General features: G+C 37.2%; 1 protein-coding gene across 3 annotated transcripts in view; it reads left to right on the forward strand.

The window, feature by feature from the left end:
• The window catches only part of BCKDHB (branched chain keto acid dehydrogenase E1 subunit beta), a 231325-nt gene that overhangs the window by 77312 nt on the left and 131743 nt on the right, over nucleotides 1–22270 (forward strand). For all 3 annotated transcript variants that reach the window (XM_024757453.1, XM_024757455.1, XM_024757454.1), the window contains exons 7-8: nucleotides 5519–5616; nucleotides 9030–9140. In XM_024757453.1, the coding sequence (XP_024613221.1) occupies nucleotides 5519–5616; nucleotides 9030–9140 (209 nt within the window). The remainder of the gene's footprint in view (nucleotides 1–5518; nucleotides 5617–9029; nucleotides 9141–22270) is intronic.

The raw sequence follows: 22270 nt of genomic DNA on the forward strand, positions 1-22270 counted from the left end.
GTTTCTTGCCTTTTGGGAGGTCTGAGGTCTTCTGCCAGCGTTCAGTAGGTGTTCTGTAGGAGTTGTTCCACGTGTAGTTGTATTTCTGGTGTATCTGTGGGGAGGAAGACGATATCCACGTCTTACTCTTCCGCCATCTTGAAGCTCTCCTTGGCGAGTAATTTTAAAGTGATTTCTAGAAGAAACTGCATTAAGTTTTCTTGTTCATATATTCTTATCTCTAACATCAGTGTTAAAAGTAATTGTTAGCATAGAAGTGAAAATTACCCAAAAGTATGACCATAGTTAGTACCTTCAAAGTTGAAAGGAGTATTCAGTAAAATAACCATTGTAACATAGAGATTAATTTATGGTTAAATACAGGAAATGGTAATAGGAATAAGAATGTTCCTGAAGTGAACATTTATAGTCTTAATGACTGAACCATTGAATTATTTTAAACTGTAAACCTGTTTTCTTCCTAAGGACTGAAAGAACATCTATAGCAATGAACTTAATGTGTCCTCCGTCTGCTCCTGTAATTTGGCAGGTAGACACAGGCTGCTTTCCACAGTTTACAAGTGGGAGCCTGGGGCACAGAAGTAATATGATGTCAGAGATCAGCAAATTAGATGCAGAGACGGGGCTGGGACTGGGCTCTTCCGTGGGTGAATTTGCCCACCTTGCCCCATTAGACTGTAAATTCTGGCCAATCAGCAAGGCTTCCTCAGGTGTGGAATCTGCTCTTAGTAATAAAGCAGCATGAAGTAATTTAGAAATACACTTTGTTTTTAAAAAGAACATTTATGCTTTATCACAGCATCATGTATAATGAAACATGATAAAGCCCTACTGAGCTTGACATCTATGAGGAAACGAGCATTACTTTGGATTAGTGCCAGGGCAGAGAAATGACCCTATTATCTCTGTAACGGTAGTACTGTGCCTCACAGGGAAACTTAAATCATCAAGAGTGAGTTGTTATTCTCTAGCTGATTCTTTCTACACCAGTTACTAGTATATTAAATCAGAAGGCATTGGAAAGTTCTTTCAAGGGGCTTGGGAATATAATTCAAAGGTTTCAGTATTCACCTTGACCTGAAACATCATATAGATCTGTGTTTACACATGTTTATAGATGTGTACACACAGATACATATACACACACACACAAATTTCACACCCCCATTTCTTTGTACACACCTCTTATTTCTACATGAAAGACCTCCTTTATTTTCTCTTGTGTTAAGTACTTCTTCATCTCTAAGACCCCTACCAGTTGTTCCCTTGTTGGTGGTGAAGACATCTCGATCTTACAGTCAGGTTGTTGCTTCCCTCTGTCTTTCCTAGAACGGTTCGTCCTCACTGCTACATCATGTTTTTATTTGTTTGCTGATCATCTTTCCATCTTTTTAACTCCCAGTTGAGTGTGTGCTTCTTAAGGGCAGGAACTGCCTTTTTCATTTCATAGTCTAGCCTCTTGCATGATGTCTGCATATGCCGGGTACACAGTGACTATTGAATAATATATATTATACATAGTACATATTATACATATATATTGATATTATAAATATATATAATTTATACACTCTGCTGTATTTTCAAAATGTGTTTCAGATGACTTGTAAGCAGTACAACAAATTAGAAGAGAATTGGAAGGAAAAAGAGGAAGAGAATGGGAAATAAAAGGGGCCAAGCATGAGCTAATTCATGCCATGAGTCTGTCAGTGTCTATGTAATATGAATATAAGTGCATTTGCAATTACAAAGGAAGCATATCTGTGGAACTTACAATATATATATTTAAAAATCTATCTTGTCTGATTTTTGAGCAAAAAATTACATCTTTTTTATTTTGGCCTTGGAAAGCTCTCTCTCTTTAAAGCCACACATTTTTTTCAACGTCTCTGATGCTGAAGAGTTTCTCTATGGGATGCTCATTAGTGCTAAGATTAGAATGTAATCAGCATGTGGTAAAATGGAGTGGCTCAGTGAGCCCCACTGCTGTGAAAACAGGAATCCGTGCTATGACTGCACAGAGGCCCTTCAGCTCCTGAAGTTTCATTATGTAACTCCTTTTACCTGCTCTCTTTCATAAAACATTATACATGATGTAGGAATGACTATTTGATAATAAGCTGCTCTTGGAATAAATATCTTTTAAGTTAACAAAACAAAAATGTACCTGGGAATTAGAGCTTGCTCCCTAGGTGGCCTGTTTGCCAAGTTTAAATAAATGCATATATTAAAATGCTGCTCTGAACATAGGGGTGCATGTATCTTTTCAAATTAGTCTTTTCATTTTCTTTGAATATAAACCCAGGAATGGAATTGCTGGATTATATGGTAGTTCTGTTTTTAGTTTTTTGAGGAGCCTCTGTACTGTTTTCCATAGTGGCTGCACTAATTTACGTTCCCACCAACACTGCACAAGGGTTCCCTTTTCTCCACACCCTCACCAGCATTTGTTATTTGTAGACTTTTATTTAAACTTTTTTTAACTGAATGAAAGTTATTTTAAATTCTGTAATGCTTTACACATTTCAGAAGTTTCACACACACGATTTCATATAATCCCATAATAACCCTTTTTCCCCTTCCCCCGTATTGCCCCTCTCCCCCCGATAACCACTAGTTTGTCCTCTATTGGTGAGTCTGCTTCTTTTTTTTTATCCACTAGTTTATTGTATTTTTTAGATTCCACATATAAGTAATATCCTACAGTATTTGCCTTTCTCTGTCTGACTTATTTCACTTAGCACAATGCCCTCCAAGTCTATCCATGTTGCTACAAATGGCAAAATTTCATTATTTTTTATGGCTGAGTAGTATTCCATTGTGTATATATATACCATAGTATTTTTTATCCATTCATCTGTTGATGAAGTCTTAAGTTACTTCCATATCTTGGCAATTATAAATAATTCTGCTATGAACATTGGGGTGCATGTATCTCTTCTGTCTTTTCAAATTAGTGTTTTTGTTTGTTTGGGTGTTTCTGGATATAGACCCAGGAGTGGAATTGCTGGGTCATATGGTAGTTCTATTTTTAGTCTTTTGCAAAACCTCCGTACTGTTTTCCATAGTGGCTGTACCAGTTTACATTCCCACCAACAGTGTAGAAGGGTTCCCTTCTCTCCACATCCTTGCCAGTATTTGTTATTTGTGTTCTTTTTGACGATAGCTATTCTGACAGGTGTGTGGTGATATCTCATTGTGGTTTTGACTTGTATATCCCTGATGATTAGCAATGTTGGGCATCTTTTCATGTGCCTGTTGCCCATCTGTATATCTTCTTTGGAAACATGTCTATTCAGGTCTTCTGCCCATTTTTTAATCAGTTGGTTTTCTTTTGTTATTGAGTTGTATGAGCTGTTTATATATTTTGGATATTAACCCCTTATTGGTCATATTATTTGCAAATATTTTCTTCCATTTAGTAAATTTTCTTTTCATTTTGTCAGTGGTTTCCTCTGCTGTGCAAAAGCTTTTAATTTAATTAGGTCTCATCTGTTTATTTTTGCTTTTATTTCTTTTGCCTGAGGAGACAGATCCAAGAAAATATTCTGATTTATGTCAAAGAGTGTTTGGCCTATGTTCTCTTCTGGAAGCTTTATGTTTTCCAGTCTTACGTTTAGGTCGTTAATCCATAAAATGGTACTTTTATTTTCCTCCTCTCAGGATTAAATTTATGCAAAGCTACGGAGTGATATTTTGGGTTCGTTTAAATATAAGACTCTTCTTGAATCTCGTTCTTGGCATGCTTTTTTTTTGTGGAGGACTAGCTTTGTTGGCCATGTTGTCCCTTAATTAATTATTAAGGTAGTGACGTCTTCTTATTCTGGGTAATTTATTGAATACAATGAAGCAGTTACTCACTCACTGACAGTTTTTCAAAGGATGTGGGCCAAGATGCCAAGCCATTTCTTTCGGTGCACCAGCCCTTAGAGCGATGTGTTCCAGGGGTTTGCTAATTACCAGCTGGCAACTGATTTATAACACAAGGCAGGAACGACAAGCCTCCTGAATGGTGGCCACTGACTCACAAGCAAGGCGGAGTGTGTACCGGCTTCAAGCCTTGTCTTTCAGTGTGCAGATCTTGCTGCTTGGAGAAAGACTTGCGAAGAGCATGCGTGCTACATTTGGCATGCTTGCTATCAGCGTTGTTCTTGACCATCACTTTGGTTTAGCAGCTGAGAACTGCTAAGTAAAATGTGTTATTCCAGTTGAATATGTCTGTCTTCCTATTTGTCAGTTCCTTTGTCCATCCATCCATATATCTATTGGTCCATCCATCCATCCATCTAATACTGGATTTCAGCCATCAGTGAACGGGCTGGAATTAACCTCTGAATGCACTGTTTAGAATTGAGGTTGGGAAACATTTTCTGTAAAGGGACAGATAGTAAATATTTTAGGTTTATAGGCTATGCTGTCTCTTACAACTACTCAGCTCTGCTGTTGAAGGGCAAGGACAGCCACAGATAATATGTAAATGAACGGATGAGGTTGTATGCCAATAAAACATTGTTTACAAAAGTTGACTTGCCCACTCCTGGTTTAGATAGTTGGAAGTATCTGACTCAACATAGTTTGTGTGCTACACAAAAAAACTTTAAAAAAATGTTTTTAATGTTTTCTTGAGGTTAGACTGTACATTTTTGTTTTTGTTGTTGTTTCCACTGGACCACCAGGGAAGCCCCTTATATGTTTTCTAACAGCTATGTGTCAGGTTTCTTGGCTTAATTGTCATCTGTGTTTAGGTTTACCCACAAAAGTAGTTTTATAGGTTTTACCATTTTGTTACTTAATTAATTTTATTTTATTTAAACATATACATGACTTAAAGCTTATTCATCTCCCGCTGGCACTGGTTATAGAAAGGTCATTGGATTGGAAATACACAAAAATACAAGGAATAAAATTTTCTACCATATCACTGATAACAGCACCATTAAATGTGATCGTTTTTACTTACAAATATGATTTAAAAAACTATACTTTTGATATGAAAACATGACCAAGATGTATTGCTAAGTGGAGAAAGGAGATTATAGAAGGGTTCTAAATAATGTGTGCAGCGTGATTATATTTGTGGAAAGAAAACAAGATTTACATATGTCTATGTTTGAACTGCACAGGTCCATTATACCCCAGTTTTTTTCGATAGTAAATACTATGGTACTATAAGAACCTCTTTTATTAACGTCTTATGTTAGTATGGTACACTTGTTACAGTTAATGAACCAGTGTTGTTACATTATTATTGTCTAATGCCCAAGATTATTAAGATTTTCTTAGTTTTTTCCTGAAGTCTTTTTTCTGTTCCAAGATAGCTGATTTGATGGTAGTTTTTCATCTGTGTAGTAATGTCATATAATGAATGCTATTTCTTTTAAAAATAACTTATGGAATTTGGGGGAAGAATAAACACAATAAAGCTTTGCCACAATGAGGTTCTTATATTCTTTTATGCACAAATGTCACATGTGAAAAAATAATTAACCTTGCATTTTTTTCCTTGTTTTGTATTCAGTGGAGCAGGTTCCCATAGAACCATACAACATCCCACTGTCCCAGGCCGAAGTCATCCAAGAAGGGAGTGATGTCACTCTAGTTGCCTGGGGCACTCAGGTCAGTAACCGTTATAGCAACTGGTAATGTCCATCTTGTGTTTGGAAGCCCTCAGTTTTAATTCTGATTCTATGAAGCATAGAAAATGTCTTCCTTATATCGCGAATTTAAGTCTTGTTTGATGCTACATCTGTATCTGGTACTGATTTCTGACTGAAGTTGAGATGCCTTTTCAGTTGTATTAAAATTTCCATGCATATGGTGAAGCCATTAAAAATATGTAGAGAGTTTACAAAAACGTATTAAGGACACGTTCTTTTGAAGCACACATTACGTATCCTCACTACTTGTTGCTGCTTTTGACATACCATCTTCTTATTTTTTTTTTTGCCATTGTTATTATTTTACTGAATGGAAGATTCTTTACATTCTGTAGTGCTTTTACAGTTTACAAAACTTTCACACACATGATTTCATATAATCCCATTATAAGCCCTCCTTTATTTATCCCCCATCCTTTTATTGCCCCTCTTCCCTTCCCTTTCCCCACTGGTAACCACTAGTTTGTTCTCTGTATCTGTGAGTCTTCTTCCTTTTTGTTTTATTCACTGGTTTGTTGTATTTTTTAGATTCCACATATAAGTGATATCCTACAGTATTTGTCTTTTTCTTTCTGACTTATTTCACTTTGCATAATGTCCTCCAAGTCTATCCATTTTGCTGCACATGGCAAAGTTTCATTCTTTTTTATGGCTGAGTAGTATTCCAGTGTGTGTGTGTGTGTGTGTGTGTGTGTGTGTGTATGTATACACCACATATTCTTTATCCATTCATCTGTTGATGGACACTTAGTTTGCTTCCATACCTTGGCACTTGTAAATAATGCTGCTATGAACGTTGGGGTGCATGTATCTTTTCCAGTTAGTGTTTTTGTTTCTGTTTTTGGACATATACCCAGGAGTGGAATTGCTGGGTCATGTGGTAGCTCTATTTTTAGTCTTTTACAAAACCTCCATACTGTTTTCCACAGTGGCTGCACCTATTTACACTCCCACCAACAGTGTAGGAGGATTCCTTTTCTCCACATCCTTGCCAACATTTGTTATTTGTGCTCTTTTCGGTGATAGCCATGCTGACAGGTGTGAGGTAGTATCTCACTGTGGTTTTGATTTGCATTTCCCCAATGATTAATGATGTTTTTCATCCCCTCTGCTGCCATCTCTCATGATTACTTTGCTGGCTACATGGACCCACCAGTGGTCCAGCCTCACTATTCCATACCTTTATCTTATCAATTGAACTGAAGATCTATTTCAGTTTTCCCCAGAGCTTATTATTATATCACTCTGCTTTCAGACTTTTAAGCTCAGGACTCTTTCTCTAGCCATAGACTTCTGTCTGTCCTTCTTTTAAAGAAATGGTCAGTTTTTCTTTTTTCTGTGTAAAAGAAATACTTGCTTATTTTAGAAAATTTAACACCACATAATATAAAGAAGATAATGAAAATCATTTACAATCCTACAACCTCCTACACTCTTCTCCATTTGATTTTTGGCTTGGAGATCTGTAGTCTTTGCAGTTTCTCACCTCCAGTGGGATAATCATACTGCCTGGAGAGTCACATCCGATGATGGTGCCCACAGTGGTTTTTGCAAAACTTTTCTGCTCTCCTTGAGTCCCTTTTAAAAAGCCCACTCTCAAATCAACTATATTCCAATAAAAATTTTTAAAGGAAGAAAAAAAAGACTCAGCATGTGTCCCACTCTCAGCATGTGTCCTTGTCTTCCTTTTTAATAGGGAAGTTAGAGTGTATTAGACACTAATTCCCCCAGCTCGCTTTTCCTTCACACTTACCACTTCTGCTGCCAATCCTTGCCTCTAGCCCTTTTGTCTTCCAAGAAGTGTCTGTTATTCACAGTTACTTCTCCAAATCTGTTTCAGAATGTATTCCATTTCTTCTTCTCCAGGACTGTCATTCATTAACTGGTCCCTCTCTCCTGCATCTACAGTTTCTCCTTTCCATGTCCCTCTTATTAAAAAAAGTGTGTCCTACCAAATGTAAAATAGATAGCTAGTGGGAAGCAGCTGCTTCACACAGGGAGATCAGCTCGGTGCTTTGTGACCACCTAGAGGGCTGGGATAGGGAGGGTGGGAGGGAGACGCAACAGGGAGGGGATATGGCAATGTATGTATACGTATAGCTGATTCACTTTGTTATACAGCAGAAACTAACATAACATTGTAAAGCAATTATACTCCAATAAAGATGTTAAAAAAATAAAATAAAAAAGTGTGTCTCTCTTATCTATTTTAAAAATACCTTTTCTCTATCCTACTTTCCCCTTAAATAACAGTGTATCTCCCTCCTTTCTTTTATCACTAAACTTAAACAACTATTTCCTACTACCTGTATTTAATTCCTTCACTTCCTTATGTTATTATTTTTTTTTTAACTCATTTACCTTATGAGTTCTGTTCCCAGTAGTTAAAACTATTTCTGCTAACATTGCTAATCTTCTAATTGCTAAATCCAGTCCTTACCTCATATTGTTATGGTATGTGACACTGGCTGGCTACTATCTCTATGAAACCTTTCTTTAGCTTCTGGATATATTGTCTTCTGATTTTCTTTCTGTTTCTTTTAACTGTTCTCCTTCTCCTTCTTCTTCTCCTCCTCCTTCTTCTTCCTCTTCTTCTTCTTCCTCTTCCTATTCCTCTTCTCCTTTTCCTTCTCCTTCTTCTTCATCTTCTTCCTCTTCTTCCTCCTCTTCTTCCTCTTCTTCTCCTTCTTCTTCCTCTTCCTCCTCTTCTTCTTCTTCTCCTTCCTCTTCCTCCTCTTCTTCTTCTTCTTCTTCTTCCTCTTCCTCTTCTTCTTCTCCTCCTCCTCCTCCTCCTTCTTCCTCTTCCTCCTCCTCTTCTTCTTCTTCTTCTTCTCCTTCTTCTTCTTCTGCTTCTTCTTCTTCTCCTCCTTCTTCTTCTTCCCCTTCCTCCTCTTCTTCTCCTCCCGCCTCACCCTACCCCTCCCTCCTACTCCTTCTCCTTCTCTCTCTTCCTCTTCCTCCTCCTTCTCTCCCTCTTCCTCTTTTTCTTCAGCTCCTCTTCCTCTACTTTCCTCTTAAATGTTGGTCATGTACAGGGTCCCATGATTTTTGCCCTTTACTTCTCCTTCTGTATACTTTTTCTAGAAACTCAACCTACTCCTGTGACTTTATTAACCTTCTATGTGTTGATATCTTTGGAATCAGTATCTCTGGCAATGACTGCTCTCCTTTTCTCAAAGAACCTCTTTCCAGCTGTTTTCTAGACATCTATATTTGATTATTTGGTTGGAATATGGTGTTCAACATGTCTAAAAGAAATTCTTCTTGCAAATCAGTTCCTCTAACTTTAAACACCGTCTCTATTAAGGATGTCAGAATTCAACTAACTTTTTTTCTTTAGTCATCCTCTGCATATTTCCCTTTTTATTTCAGGTTCATGTGATCCGAGAGGTGGCTTCCATGGCTCACGAGAAGCTTGGAGTGTCTTGTGAGGTCATTGATCTGAGGACTATAATACCTTGGGATGTGGATACAGTTTGCAAGGTATGAATATAGTGTTGATAGTGTCACTTCCTCAAAATCTGGGGCCAAATTTGTTGGCTCTTTGCGAAGAATTGTTATAAGATTGTGAGCTTCATCAGGCTTTTCCACTGATACGAAAACTTTAAAATTTACACCCTGAAAGAAATGTATGAGCTTAATGCTCAAGGAAACAAATCACTTCAGGTTTTTTTCCTCCCATAGTTCTCTGTTTAAAATATTACAACTCTCTGTCCTTCATGCAGCCAGCTCGTGTTGACTTGTGTGAATAAGGCACCAATGGAGATGAGAGTATATCAGGGATGTTGAAATCACCTGTGTTTTTAAACTTCTTATTGGTTATGGTTCAATAAGCTAGGTTGAATATAGCCAGCTAAATAATTAGGCTGAATTCTCATTTGTCCCTTCTCCAAAAGAGATGGAGATGGATTGTTTTTTAAAAAATACTGTGAATCACAGTTTCATGTTACGTTGGGGGATTCTGGCTGCTCTGATTTACACTTTTCTATCTAAATCGTCTCTTGAACTTTGGCCTGTTTAGATTGGTCTTTTTCTTACTATTAATAGGATTCACATAGTCCCCTCTCAAGAATATAGTTTGGTTCTCATTTACTTGGCTATAGCTGATACCTTTCATATTAGTGTCTAGGTAAATTGAAGTGCATCTATTACCAAACTGGTACATAAGGAAAGTTAAGTTGTTTTTTGTGTATGTGATGGTCTTATCTACTAAAGTTTAGGTAACATTGCATGTACTTTTCCTTGATCTATTTTTACAGCAAATGAGCCATAAGACCTAGAGTATCGCACATTTATTATCTTCAAGAGCTTTGGCATTTTTGTAGCTTTTACAGGCTGTTTCTTAGGTTATTACATAAAAATAACCTGCAGTTTCTGCTGTGTAGCATAGGGTGTTTTAGGTAAAGATCCTCATAATTTAGAGGAAGATTTAAGATTTGTTATAGTAAATGTTCTGTAGACTTACTGGACACTGTCTAAACGCTTGAGATGGTTACAAATGGTTTCAACAATATTCTAAGTCCTTATGTTCGTAGTTTCCATAATTAAGAGCAGTGTTTTAGGTTGAACTATTTATAACTGCATGCAATAACGCTTTTTGCAGGCATTTTCAAATCAAGTCAGACATTGTGTTTCCTTTCGAATAGCCAGATGTTCCAAATTATGGTTAAACTGGGACTGATAGCCTTTGCCCAAGAGCAGGATTCTTGTCTGCACCATGTCTCCCCTACTTGGGGTTTGTATTCATAATGTGCATTGTGCTTTTGCGTGAGGATACGATGCTTTGTCATGGTGCAGTGGAGGGTACTGATGTATGGTCAGGACAAGTACTCGTATTTATATACATTCGAAAAAATTTGTAGCAGCTTATGGTAAAACACAAAAATAATAATCCAGCAGTTGGTAACCATGAAAGTAAAGTGAGGAGAAGTAGAGGAAGAAGGAAGTGGGAAATTACTTGTATTTATATCAGTTTGTTTCTATGGGCACCTGCCTGCCCTCACCCTTTATTAAATCTACTGGTAGCATCTTTATATGATCCTGGAATGTAGACCCTGTTCCTTAGGGCTCTGTATGACTGGTGAAGATGAAAGAGGAGACCAAAAGCCTCTCCTGAATGAGAAAGTGATGCAGCAAACCTCTGACTTGTTCGCATCACTAGTTTAGTTTCCTGTTGGGGTGCTTTCATCATGTTATTTTTCTAGCTGATGACCCTCCGGTTATGTCAGTGAAAGCCAGTTTGTCATTTCTTGATTACTTTGGGTATATTTGTGCCTCTCTTCATTGTTGATCATGGTACATCTTTGGTTTTCTTTTCATGTATCAAAAGAGAACATTTTTGATACTTGGCATCTTCTAGGGCCCTATAGGCAAACACTGGTATTAAAAATGGGATTTTTTGTTTGTTTGTTTAACTATGATTCAGCTTTTCTTTATCTTCTTGAATTCTATAGTATTCAAGATTTATGTTTATTATCTCTTTCAGTTAGTGCTGTGTTTTATTGGTTATTTTTGTCTTATGACAAAATTAGATCCCTCAGCTTTATTCATTACATGTTAAACTCAACACCAAAATGCATCTTTTGGAATACCTAATCATGAAAAGCCTATTAAAGGTAAAAATAGGGCTTCCCTGGTGGTGCAGTGGTTGAGAATCTGCCTGCTAATGCAGGGGACACGGGTTCGGGCCCTGGTCTGGGAGGATCCCACATGCCGCGGAGCAACTAGGCCCGTGCGCGTCTGGAGCCTGTGCTCCGCAACAAGAGAGGCCGCGATAGTGAGAGGCCCGCGCACCGCGATGAAGAGTGTCCCCCGCTCGCCACAACTAGAGAAAGCCCTCGCACAGAAATGAAGACCCAACACAGCAAAAATAAATAAATAAACTCCTACCCCCAACATCTTCTTAAAAAAAAAAAGTTAAAAATAATTTATTTAACATATGTATTAGCGTACTGTGCATAGTAAAAGGACTGTGGAATATAGTCGTACTTTTTCTTAAGCTTTGAAGCATTGTTTGAAAGTTATAAGCCTGAACAGTTGCTTGGGGACAGAGAGAGCAGCAGTGGTTTTTATTCCAATTATTTTTTTATTGAGGTATAGTTGATTTACAATATTATATTAGTTGCAGGTATACAACACAGTGATTCAAAATTTTATTGTTCATATACCATTTAAAGTTATAAAATATTGGCTTTATTCCCTGCGCTGTACAATATATCCTTGTAGCTTATTTATTTTATACATAGTCGTTTGTACTTCTTAATCCTTCACCCCTATCTTGCCCTTCCCTCCTTCCCTCTCCCTGTTGGTAACCACTAGTTTGTTCTCTATATCTGTGAATCTGTTTCTTTTTTGTTATATTCACTAGTTTGTTGTATTTTCTAGATTCCACATGTAAGTGATACCATACAGTATTTGTCTTTCTCTATCTGATTTATTTCACTAAGCATAATACCATCCGTGTCCATCCAAGCAGCAGGGTTTTTGATCATTGCTCAGGGGAGCTACAAAATTGGAGACCTACGGGCCTAAAATCCGTAGTCAGTTTATCTACTCAGTTCTGAACCCGATATTAAAGACCTAAGCTGGCTGGAAGCCACTGGAAAGTAGAACAGAAATTCTCGAGTTTTAAGGTGCTTAGGAGACAGAGAACTACCCTGGGGCCTGGGGGTGTGGGTAGGGGTGGAGTGGCTTAAGAACACCAGTGATGAGAGTGGAAAGGCCTGAAATGAGTGGTAAATTTACACTTACCTGCAGCTACTCTTTACTTGGGGACACCAGTGAGTCTCCACTAGAAGCTGAGAATCCAGGTGTATAGAACCCTGGTTTCATGGGGCTGGAAGCACAGAATTGGAAACTTGAAGGGTCTTAAACACACAGTTGGTCTCTCTCTCTCAAAATATCAATATTTGCCAAATTCTAAAGCTGTGTATGATGGGAGCTAAGCAGAACATATCTGAAAAGCCAAGCCATCACTTGAGGCTGAAATGACAAAGCCCAATCATACTCTCAGTTGAGAGCTGTGGAGTCAGGTCTTTGATTAGAGGCAAATCAGAATAGATTACATCTTCCCAAACCCACATGCAGCCTCTACCCCTCTCAGTTCCTTATGGAATTAATGTAATTTACCTTCTGCTCTATCCAACCAGCAGGGCAAGGAACCTCTTATCAATCAGCATTCAGTAAAAAAGTTACTAAGTATATAAAGAGACAGGACCATTTGACCAAAAACAAGAGAAAACAAACCAATGAAAGCAGAAACTCAGGTGATCCAGATATCGGAGTTAGCAGACAAGGACTTTAAGATTATTATGTTTAGGAACATAGAGAAAAAAGGGACAAAAGTGGTAAGAAGGTGGAGAATTATTCTAGAGAATTGGAGTGTGTGTGTGTGTGTGTGTGTGTGTGTGTGTATATATCAAACGTGGAAGCAAACATTTTTTTTACAATAAGAACTCAATGGCTGTTTTTAAAAACATATTAGCCTTAGTAGATGATATGATTAATGAACTAGAAGGCAAGTTAATATGTCCAAACTGAAGCACAGGGAAGAAAAAAATAGACTAAAACAGAAAAGAGCATGAAAAACATTTGGGATCTGGTCAAAGGAGCTGTCCTATATACGATTTGAATATAGAAGGAGGAGAAAGAATGAATTGGTCAGAAACAATATCTAAAAATATTTCTCATGAAAATTTCAGAACCAACTCTTATATTCAGAATGCTTTGTGGACCTCTGAGAAGGATATATTCAAAGAAAACCACACCTACGCACACAATGGAATGGCATCTTAAATTGCCGGAGATGCCAACCTAGAATTCTATACCTAGAGAAAACATCCTTTTAAAATTAAAGTGAAGTAAATACTTTAGGCAAATGGAAATTGAGAGAATTTACCACCAATGTATTTTCACTAAAAGAAATACTACAAGGGAATTCTTTAGGCAGAGGGGAAAATGATCCTAGGAGAAAGTCAGGATAGGCTTACATGGAGTTAAAACATTCTGTTATTCTAGGATTGTTAGTGTAAAGTTTGTATTAGATTATAATAAGTCAAGGATGCATGTTCTAATCTCTAGAGTGACAGCTGAAATAATAGTGAAAGTATATATCTAGCAAGTTAAAAAGGGAACTGTAGATTAATAGAAATATTTGGTTAGACCAAAAGAAAGAAAGAAAAGTATGTACAAAAAACAGGTGTGTCAGTAGAAAACAGATAGTGAGATGACAGATAAAAATCCAGGTATATATGTAATTAGATTGAATACAGATTAATTAAATAATCCTAGTAAAAGCCTAAGATTGTCAGACTTCATTAAAAAAATGATACTGACAAACATGCAGATTAAAAGAGACATACTTTAAATATAAGGACACGGAAAAGTTAGAAAGGGGTGGAAAAATAAAGTTGGTATAGTTATACTATCAGTAATTTCAAATACAGCTTTAAGGCAAGGAGCATTACTAGAAATAAAGAGAAACATTTCGTAATGCTAAAGGGATTAGTCTATCATGAAGATGTCACAACCTTAAATCTGTATGTCCTTAATAGCATATCTTCAAAATGCATAAAGCAAAACAAGCAAAACACAAAACTTAAAGGAGATACACATATCCACAATCAGAGTGGGAGACTTTGACACCCCTCTTAAAGACTGATCAAGCAAGAAGACAACATCCGAAGAGTCAGTAAACTTGTGCTGACTGCACACCCAGCTATTCAAGAAATCATTCTTTTCATTTGAATATAGAACATTTGTCAAAATTGACCAGATGCTGGGACATAAATATAACCTTAACAAATTTCAGAGTTTGAAATCATTTAGAGAGTGTTCTCTGACAACAGTAGAATTCAGTTAGAAATTGAGGGAAAAAAAAAAAAAAGACAACCAGAAAAGCCCCAATTTCCTACAAACCAAATAATTTGTGTTTAAATAACCATGGGTTGTAAAAGAAATTGCAACAGAAATTAGAGAAGATACTGAACTGAATAGTTATGAAGATACTACCTATCAAAAGTGTAAGGATTAGGGCTTCCCTGGTGGCGCAGTGGTTGAGAATCTGCCTGCCAGTGCAAGGGACACAGGTTCGAGCCTGGTCTGGGAAGATCCCACATGCCGCGGAGCAACTAGGCCCGTGAGCCACAACTAGTGAGCCTGTGCGTCTGGAGCCTGTGCTCCGCAACAAGAGAGGCCGCAATAGTCAGAGGCCCGCGCACCGTGATGAAGAGTGGCCCCCGCTTGCCACAACTGGAGAAAGCCCTTGCACAGAAATGAAGACCCAACACAGCCATAAATAAATAAATAAATATTCTAAAAAAAAAAAAAGTGTAAGGATTAAAAAAAATAAAGTGTAAGGATTTAGCTAAAGTCATGCTTAGAGGGAACTTTATAGCTGTAAATACATTTATTTAGGAAACAAAAATAATAACAAAAAAATTAACAATCTGAGTTTCCATCTCCAGAAAGAAGATCAAACCTAGAGAAAAATAAAAGAAATGAAGTAATAAAGAGTGGAAATCAGTGAACAGAAAATATATAATAGAGATATTTAATAAAGTAAATTTTAGATCTTTGAAAAGATTAACATACTTGATAAACTTTTAACAAGACTATTTGAGTAATACATTTGGTAAATCTTTAACAAGACTAATGAAAAAAATAGGTCAAACACAAATGACAATTATCCCCCTAAAGAAGGGGAAATCACAGCAGAGTCTACAGACATTAGAAAGGTAATAAGAGGGTATTATGAATAATTTTACAATTAAGTTTTGGGTGAAATGGACAAATTCCTAGGAAAATACAAATTTTTCAAAATTATTAAAAGAGGAATTCGGAAACCAGAGTTGTCAGCGATCAAAGAAATTTAAGCCATTTTTATCAAGCATGTATGGGGCAAGCCCTAGGCCCATATGGCTTTACTAATGAATTCTTTAAACACGGTTTTTTTTGTTTTTGTTTTTTGATTGAAGTATAGTTGATTTACAGTGTTGTAAAACACAATTCTTAAGCAAACTTTCACAGACAGTAGAACCAGAGGGAAAACTTCTAAATTCTTTTTATATGGCCAGCATAATCTTCATATCATACCCGTTTAGGATTGTACATAAAGCAAAATTATAGACACATTTTTCTTATGAACAAAGATGGGAGAATCAGAAACAAAATATTGGAAAGTCAAACCCAGCAATATGAAAAGGCCAACATGAGGGTTTATTCCAAATATGCAAGGGGTGTTCGATGATCACAAACGTTCACAAAGGGGTTGCTACAATTCCCTACTTGAACAGAAAATGGCAAAAGCAATCTTATCTTATTATTTTAATAAAAACGTTTGTTAAAAGTCAGTATCCGTTCATGGTTAAAATTTCTTAGCAACCTAGAAATGAAAGGGAATTCTATTAACTTGATAAAGAGTACGTTTATCTTGTTTTATAAACAAGATTTAATCTGATAAAGAATAGGTTATCTTGTAGTTCCCGAGTAGCTACAGAAAGCCTGTGGCTGAAATATTTCCCAGTGAAATTTTGACAGTTTTCCCCTTGAGATCAGGACTGCAACAGGATGCTTATACTGCTTTTGTTTTTTTTTTTAATTTTTTGGGCTGCGCTGCGCGGCATGTGGGATCTTAGTTCCCCAACCAGGGATGGAACCCCTGCCCCCTGCCTTGGAAGTGCAGAGTCTTACCCACTGGACCACCAGGGAAGTCTCCAGGATGCTCTCATACTTAAAGGCAAGAGACATGACAATCATATGGATTCAAAAGGAAGAAATAAAACTTATCCGTAGATAGCATGACGTGTATATAAGAAAGATCAGTAGAATCTACAGGCAGATTATTAGAATTAAATGAGTTTACCAAGGCCCCTGGAAACAAGGTCAGTATACAATAATCAACTGTATTTTTATATACCAGCCACAGAAATTGATAATAATTGAAATTGATAATAATGGAAATAATATTTGAAATATTATTAATTCAGAAATTGTTAATATTTTAAAAAGCATCAAAAAAATCAAACACCTAGGAAGAAATGGAGTGATGTGTGTTGAGAAACTTTATTCAGAAAAATAACAAAATATTTAGAGAAATTAAAGAAGATCCAAACAAATAGAAGCACATACCATGTTAATTGATTGCCTTGGCTCTTCTTGGCCTTACAGTCTTGAAGATGAATAAAGCTAGAGGACTTAATTATCACATGTGTTACAGGCAAGATGTGTCACAGGGCTGTAGGAATTAGAACATTGTATTGGTATAAAGATGGACATATAGACCAATGGAGCAGAATAAAAAGTACAGAAATATATCTGTTGGTCATTTGATTCAGGACAAAGGTGACTTTGTAATTCAGAGACGACAAGATGGACTTTTCCATAAATGATGCTGTTTTAGTTGGGTACCACAGAAAATAATGTTAACCCGTAAAACACATGTCAGTTCCAGGAGGATTGCAGATCTAATTGTGAGAGAGAAAATGAAAAAGCTCTTAGGAGAATAGGTGAATATCTTTATGATCCTGTGCAGTCAAAGATTTCTTAATTAGAAAAAACAAAACAAAAACTCAGAAATGTTAACATTAAAAAAAGCCTGATAAAACTGGACTTCATTAAAATAAGAATTTACTCAACAAAATGCCTCAGTAAGAGACTAAATCAACACATGTGGAGAAACTCATGGAAATTTGTATTCAGAAATATAAAGTACTGTTACAATCAAAAGGAAAAAACAGACATCCAATAGAAATATGGGCAAAAGTCCTGAAAAGGCACTTCATGAAAGAATATATCCAAATGACTGATAAACATATGGCAAATTATTCAATTTCTTTAGACATCAGGACATGCAAAAAAAAAAAAAAAACTCCCACAATGAGATACCACTAAAGACACAGCATTCTGGCTAAAATGAAAAATATCCCTCAGAACCAAGTGTTGCCAAGGATGTGGAACAATCCATCTCTCATATACTACTATTGGGAATATAAATTGGTACAACCATTAAAAAAAATTGTTTGACATTATCTGGCTGAACCCTATGACCCAGCAATCCACTCCTGTGTATATACCCAACAGAAATGTACAAAAGATAAGTTCAAGAATGTTCATAGAAGCACTATTTCTAATAGCCTCACACTGTAAACTACCTAAATGTACACCAGCCAGAGGATGAAACATAATAGGATATTTTCAGCAATGACAATAAATGACTTACAAATTGAATGGAACACTGTGTATTCACCTCACAAACAATGTGACTTAAGCTAGGCCTGAACGAGTACATACTGTATGATTCTATTTATATAACGTACAAAGATAGACAAAACCCATCTGTGGTGTTAGGAGTCAGGTGATTGTCATATGGTGGTTAATAAATTGGAAGGGGGCCTGAAGGGTATGGGATGCTGGTAACAGTTCCTTGTTCTGAGTGCTGGTTATACAGGTTCAATTTTTGAAAACTGAACAGAACACTCATTTTGTGTGCTTTTTTGTGTATGTTAATCTTCAACAGAAAGTAAAAAAAGAAAAGAATGAAATAACAAAAAAAAGCACTGTGTTCCCATTGATTAGTTTCTTGAATTTGTATTGTAATGGACCTTTCTGTAGACTCAGGGAGAGAGCCTTGGTGAGCTCTGGCCGGGGGGGGGGAGTTTCTTTTGTTATTCAGGGCTGTCCTAACAAAGCTCAGCTGTCACACTGAGGAGAAGCAGGGCCTCTCATCCCAAGAGCGGTAGAGCTGCTCTTCCCAAGCCTTCCCAGGGGTAAGAACAGTGGTTAAGTGTTGTGGGTTTGAACGGTCTTTCCTGCTGAGATACAGACCACATTCAAAATGCATTTAGAAGTGAACTGCAAGCTAACAAAGCAGTGGCCAGGCAGAGTCCTTGAGCTGCTGTCCAGCTTGAGATGAAGATTCTTTTTTAATGAGTGGAAATTCAGAGAAGCTGCCCACAAAAAACAAAACAAAACTTGATTTTGGCAAGAGAATGACAGGCTTTGCAGGAAACTCGAGATTTCAAGAATCATATTGTCATTCAACTTAGAACGCTACGTTCAACACTGCAAAAAAGAAAGAAATGACCATTTACAAGGTGTGGGTGATAGAGAAGAGAAAATTGACACCTAATTTTGACATTCTTACACTTTAATTGAAGATTAAATTATGCTAATTATTGAAATAAGTAAGGCTTTGCTCTTTGCCTTTACATCCTGGCGGCTTTGATTTCTCTCTCTCTCCTGCTCCGCTTTCCCACATTCAATTCCAAAGCAGATCCTCCTGGCTTTGTCTACACAATATGTCCAAAATTTGACCACCACTTCTACTGCTATTACCCTTGATCCTGGTCCAAACCACTAGCCTTTCTCACCTGGGTTTTGGCTGTAGCCTCCTAACCACTGTCTCTGCTTCTGTCCTATCCTTGCCATAGGCAGAGATGATCCTTTGAAACATGAGTCATATAATATCCCTTCTAGTCTCAAAAGGCCTCAATGGCTTCCCATTCAACTCAGTGGAAAAGTCAAATTTCTAACCAAGGTCTACAGGCATTCACCGGATCTCACCACATTCCACACCCCTCTGCCCATCCAGCCTTCAGGAAATGCTCCTGGCTGACTCTCAACCAAGTGATTCTGTTAGGTCACCACTCAAGTATCATTTTCTCCTGAAGGCTTCCCCTGACCAGCTTATATAATAAATACTGAGTCCCATCCTTCCTGCCAAGACTCCTTTTCACCTCTTCTTTCTTTTTCTCTAAAAAGATGAACACGATCTAACATATTATGTAATTTTTGTATTGTTGATCTTCCCCCATTAGAAGGTAAATTTTGTGAGGGCAGGGATTTTATCTGTTGAATTCTTAGTCCCTGAAACAATGCCTAGCTGGAGGCTTGGTGTTCGATAAAAATTTGTTGAAAAATTATTAGGAATATCAGCAAGAGAAAGTTTGACAATATGCTGTGAAAATGGTTGTAATATTGAAATGTTTTGAATTTGGTGCCTTTTTCTTACTCTTGATGCTTTATACGAAAGTTCAAAAGTGACCCTAGAGTATTGCTCTATGAATAAATCCACAAATTTATTCTAAGTTGAAACATTGTTTTAAGTCTTAAGTTTTAGTTTGACCTTGTGTTTTATTTTTTTAATAAATTTTTTTCCTGATGGTGTACAGAAATTACTCATTTGAATTCTATTAAAGTAGGACCAATATACCTATTCTAAAAGTCAAAGTGAAATTGACTACAGTAAACGTCAGCCGTCTGTAGTGTCCGAGAAATGAGTCCTTACAGTAATTAATTTTTCTACATAGGTGAAAACTATTCTGTGTAGCCATTTTTAAAACTTCTTAACCTTTTGGATGTCAAAATTTCTAAAGCTTTTTCACTTATATTTTCTCAAGGAAAGTATAATGTATATAATTTCATCTTTTAAAAATAGCTTAGTCCAATAGAGAACAGACTGGTGGTTGCCAAGGGGGAGGGAGTGGGGGAGGGATGAATTGGGAGTTTGGGGTCAGCAGATGCAAGCTAGTATATATAGAATGGATAAACAACAAGGTCCTACTGTAGAGCACAGGGAACTATATTCAATACCCTGTAATAAACCATAATGGAAAAGAATATAAAAAAGAATGTATATATATATATATATATGTATAACTGAATCACTTTGCTGTACAGCAGAAATTAACACAGCAGTGTAAATCAACTCTACTTCAATTAAAAAAATATTAAAGCTGAAAACGAAAACAAAACAAAACAAAAACTTAGTCCAGTTTAACTTGGATGTCATACTATATTGACATTTACATTTATTGAGGTATTTAGCTATTTATTTCATTGATATGTTTTTGTGCTTAATTTTTATGGTTTTTAAATTTAAGTTTTCTTTTATCCTATTTTTTGCTGTCACATTATCAGCAGCTGTGCATGGGATCCAGATGACCAGACTTCGTAACCGAGACATGTACATTGGCCAGGGAAGGCCTGTAAAGTTTTCTCATGAATTGAGAACACATGCTTCACTCTTCAAACCTTATGATATCAATTTGGGCTCTTCTAGAAGCCTTCTCTTCTCATTTCCTTGTCCGCATTGCAGGTGGGTCATGGTCATGGAATTTAGAGCTAGAAGAGGTCATTCTGGGCCTGTTCCCTTTGGCCTTCCTGCTGGTCCCAGGAGTGACCTGTGACTTCTGCATCCAGCTCTTAGGCACAGCTTCTGATCAGGAGTTTTCTCTGTTCAAACGCACTGTGGTACAAGAAAGTGTCTCAAAGCCTTCCCCTTACCCCCAAGTATAACCTAATTTTTTGAGTATAATCTATTTGGGAGGTGTTCTTTTTTTTTAATTAAAAAAAATTTTTTTTAACAAAGTTAGGACCTGATATAAAAAGAATCTTCTTCTCTACGCCTTCCACTCTTCTCTCCACCTCTCTCTCTTTTGCTTTCACCCCTCCTTTCTCTCTCTCTCTCTTTTTTTTTTTTGCGGTACGCGGGCCTCTTACTGTTGTGGCCTCTCCTGTTGCGGAGCACAGGCTCCAGACGCGCAGGCTCAGTGGCCATGGCTCACGGGCCCAGCTGCTCCACGGCACGTGGGATCCTCCTGGACTGGGGCACGAACCCGTGTCCCCTGAATCGGTAGGTGGACTCTCAACCACTGCGCCACCAGGGAAGCCCCCTCCTTTCTCTTTTAAACCTAAATTACGTAGCAAAAGATGATGATGTGCCCAGAGATACAAATGGTTGTTCTTAGGCTACATATTGAGGCAATTGTAGTCTCAGAGTATTTGGGGGTTAGGCTATCATAGGAGCAGGGCAGGGCCTCAGTGTTACTACAATGTGAGATAGAAGCTAGAAGTAATTCGGCTGGGGCACGAGGGAGGGACCATAGTTAGGAGGGAGGGCTCAGGGTCCCTAGATTTACCATCCTTTCCTCCTACCCTTTCACCCTAACTGTTTCCATTCTTACTTCAAAAGACTTCATTGGGACCCTTCATTAAGGTAAGGCAGTAGGAAGGCTGGCAGGGAGGAGTGGGTGTGGAGGGGTTTTGGGAGCAGAGGGTCCTTCCATAAAAAAGGAAAGGGATATTGTAGGAGTGAAACTGGGAAGGAGTTAAATGTTGGTCACTTGGACGTGAGTAATTTATATATAAAGAACCAAGTTTGCTTAGTCTTTGTATGTACCTGGCGTTAATTAGTGTAACTGTGAATAGTGCAAAACGTTTAGAAGATCCATAGTACCACTGAAGATAAACATAAAATGTATATTTTATGACTTTAATTCTTACTTAATTCTGTGTTTGTTTGTTTTCATCGTCATGAGGTTGGTTTAGACTACCATAGATTTCATTTTTATTAAGATGGCTAACACGAGCAAGGTAATGTTAAGGTCTATACTCTGCACTGAATGGCTCTAAATTGGTCTTATGGGAAAGTTGGAGAATTTGCCCTTAGAGAAATCACAACGGTGCAATACTACCAGTTATGTACATCTTTTTAGTTGATTTCTTGGACTTGATTGAGTAGTTCGGTGATTGAATACTAGCTATTTTGCTTGAGGCTTTACATTTGTGAGGGAGAGGGGAGAATATGAGAATGAATGAGAACAAGACGTTACCAA

The sequence above is a fragment of the Neophocaena asiaeorientalis genome, unplaced genomic scaffold, assembly GCF_003031525.2.
Source record: "Neophocaena asiaeorientalis asiaeorientalis breed wild unplaced genomic scaffold, Neophocaena_asiaeorientalis_V1.1 scaffold253, whole genome shotgun sequence".
Classification (NCBI taxonomy): domain Eukaryota; kingdom Metazoa; phylum Chordata; class Mammalia; order Artiodactyla; family Phocoenidae; genus Neophocaena; species Neophocaena asiaeorientalis.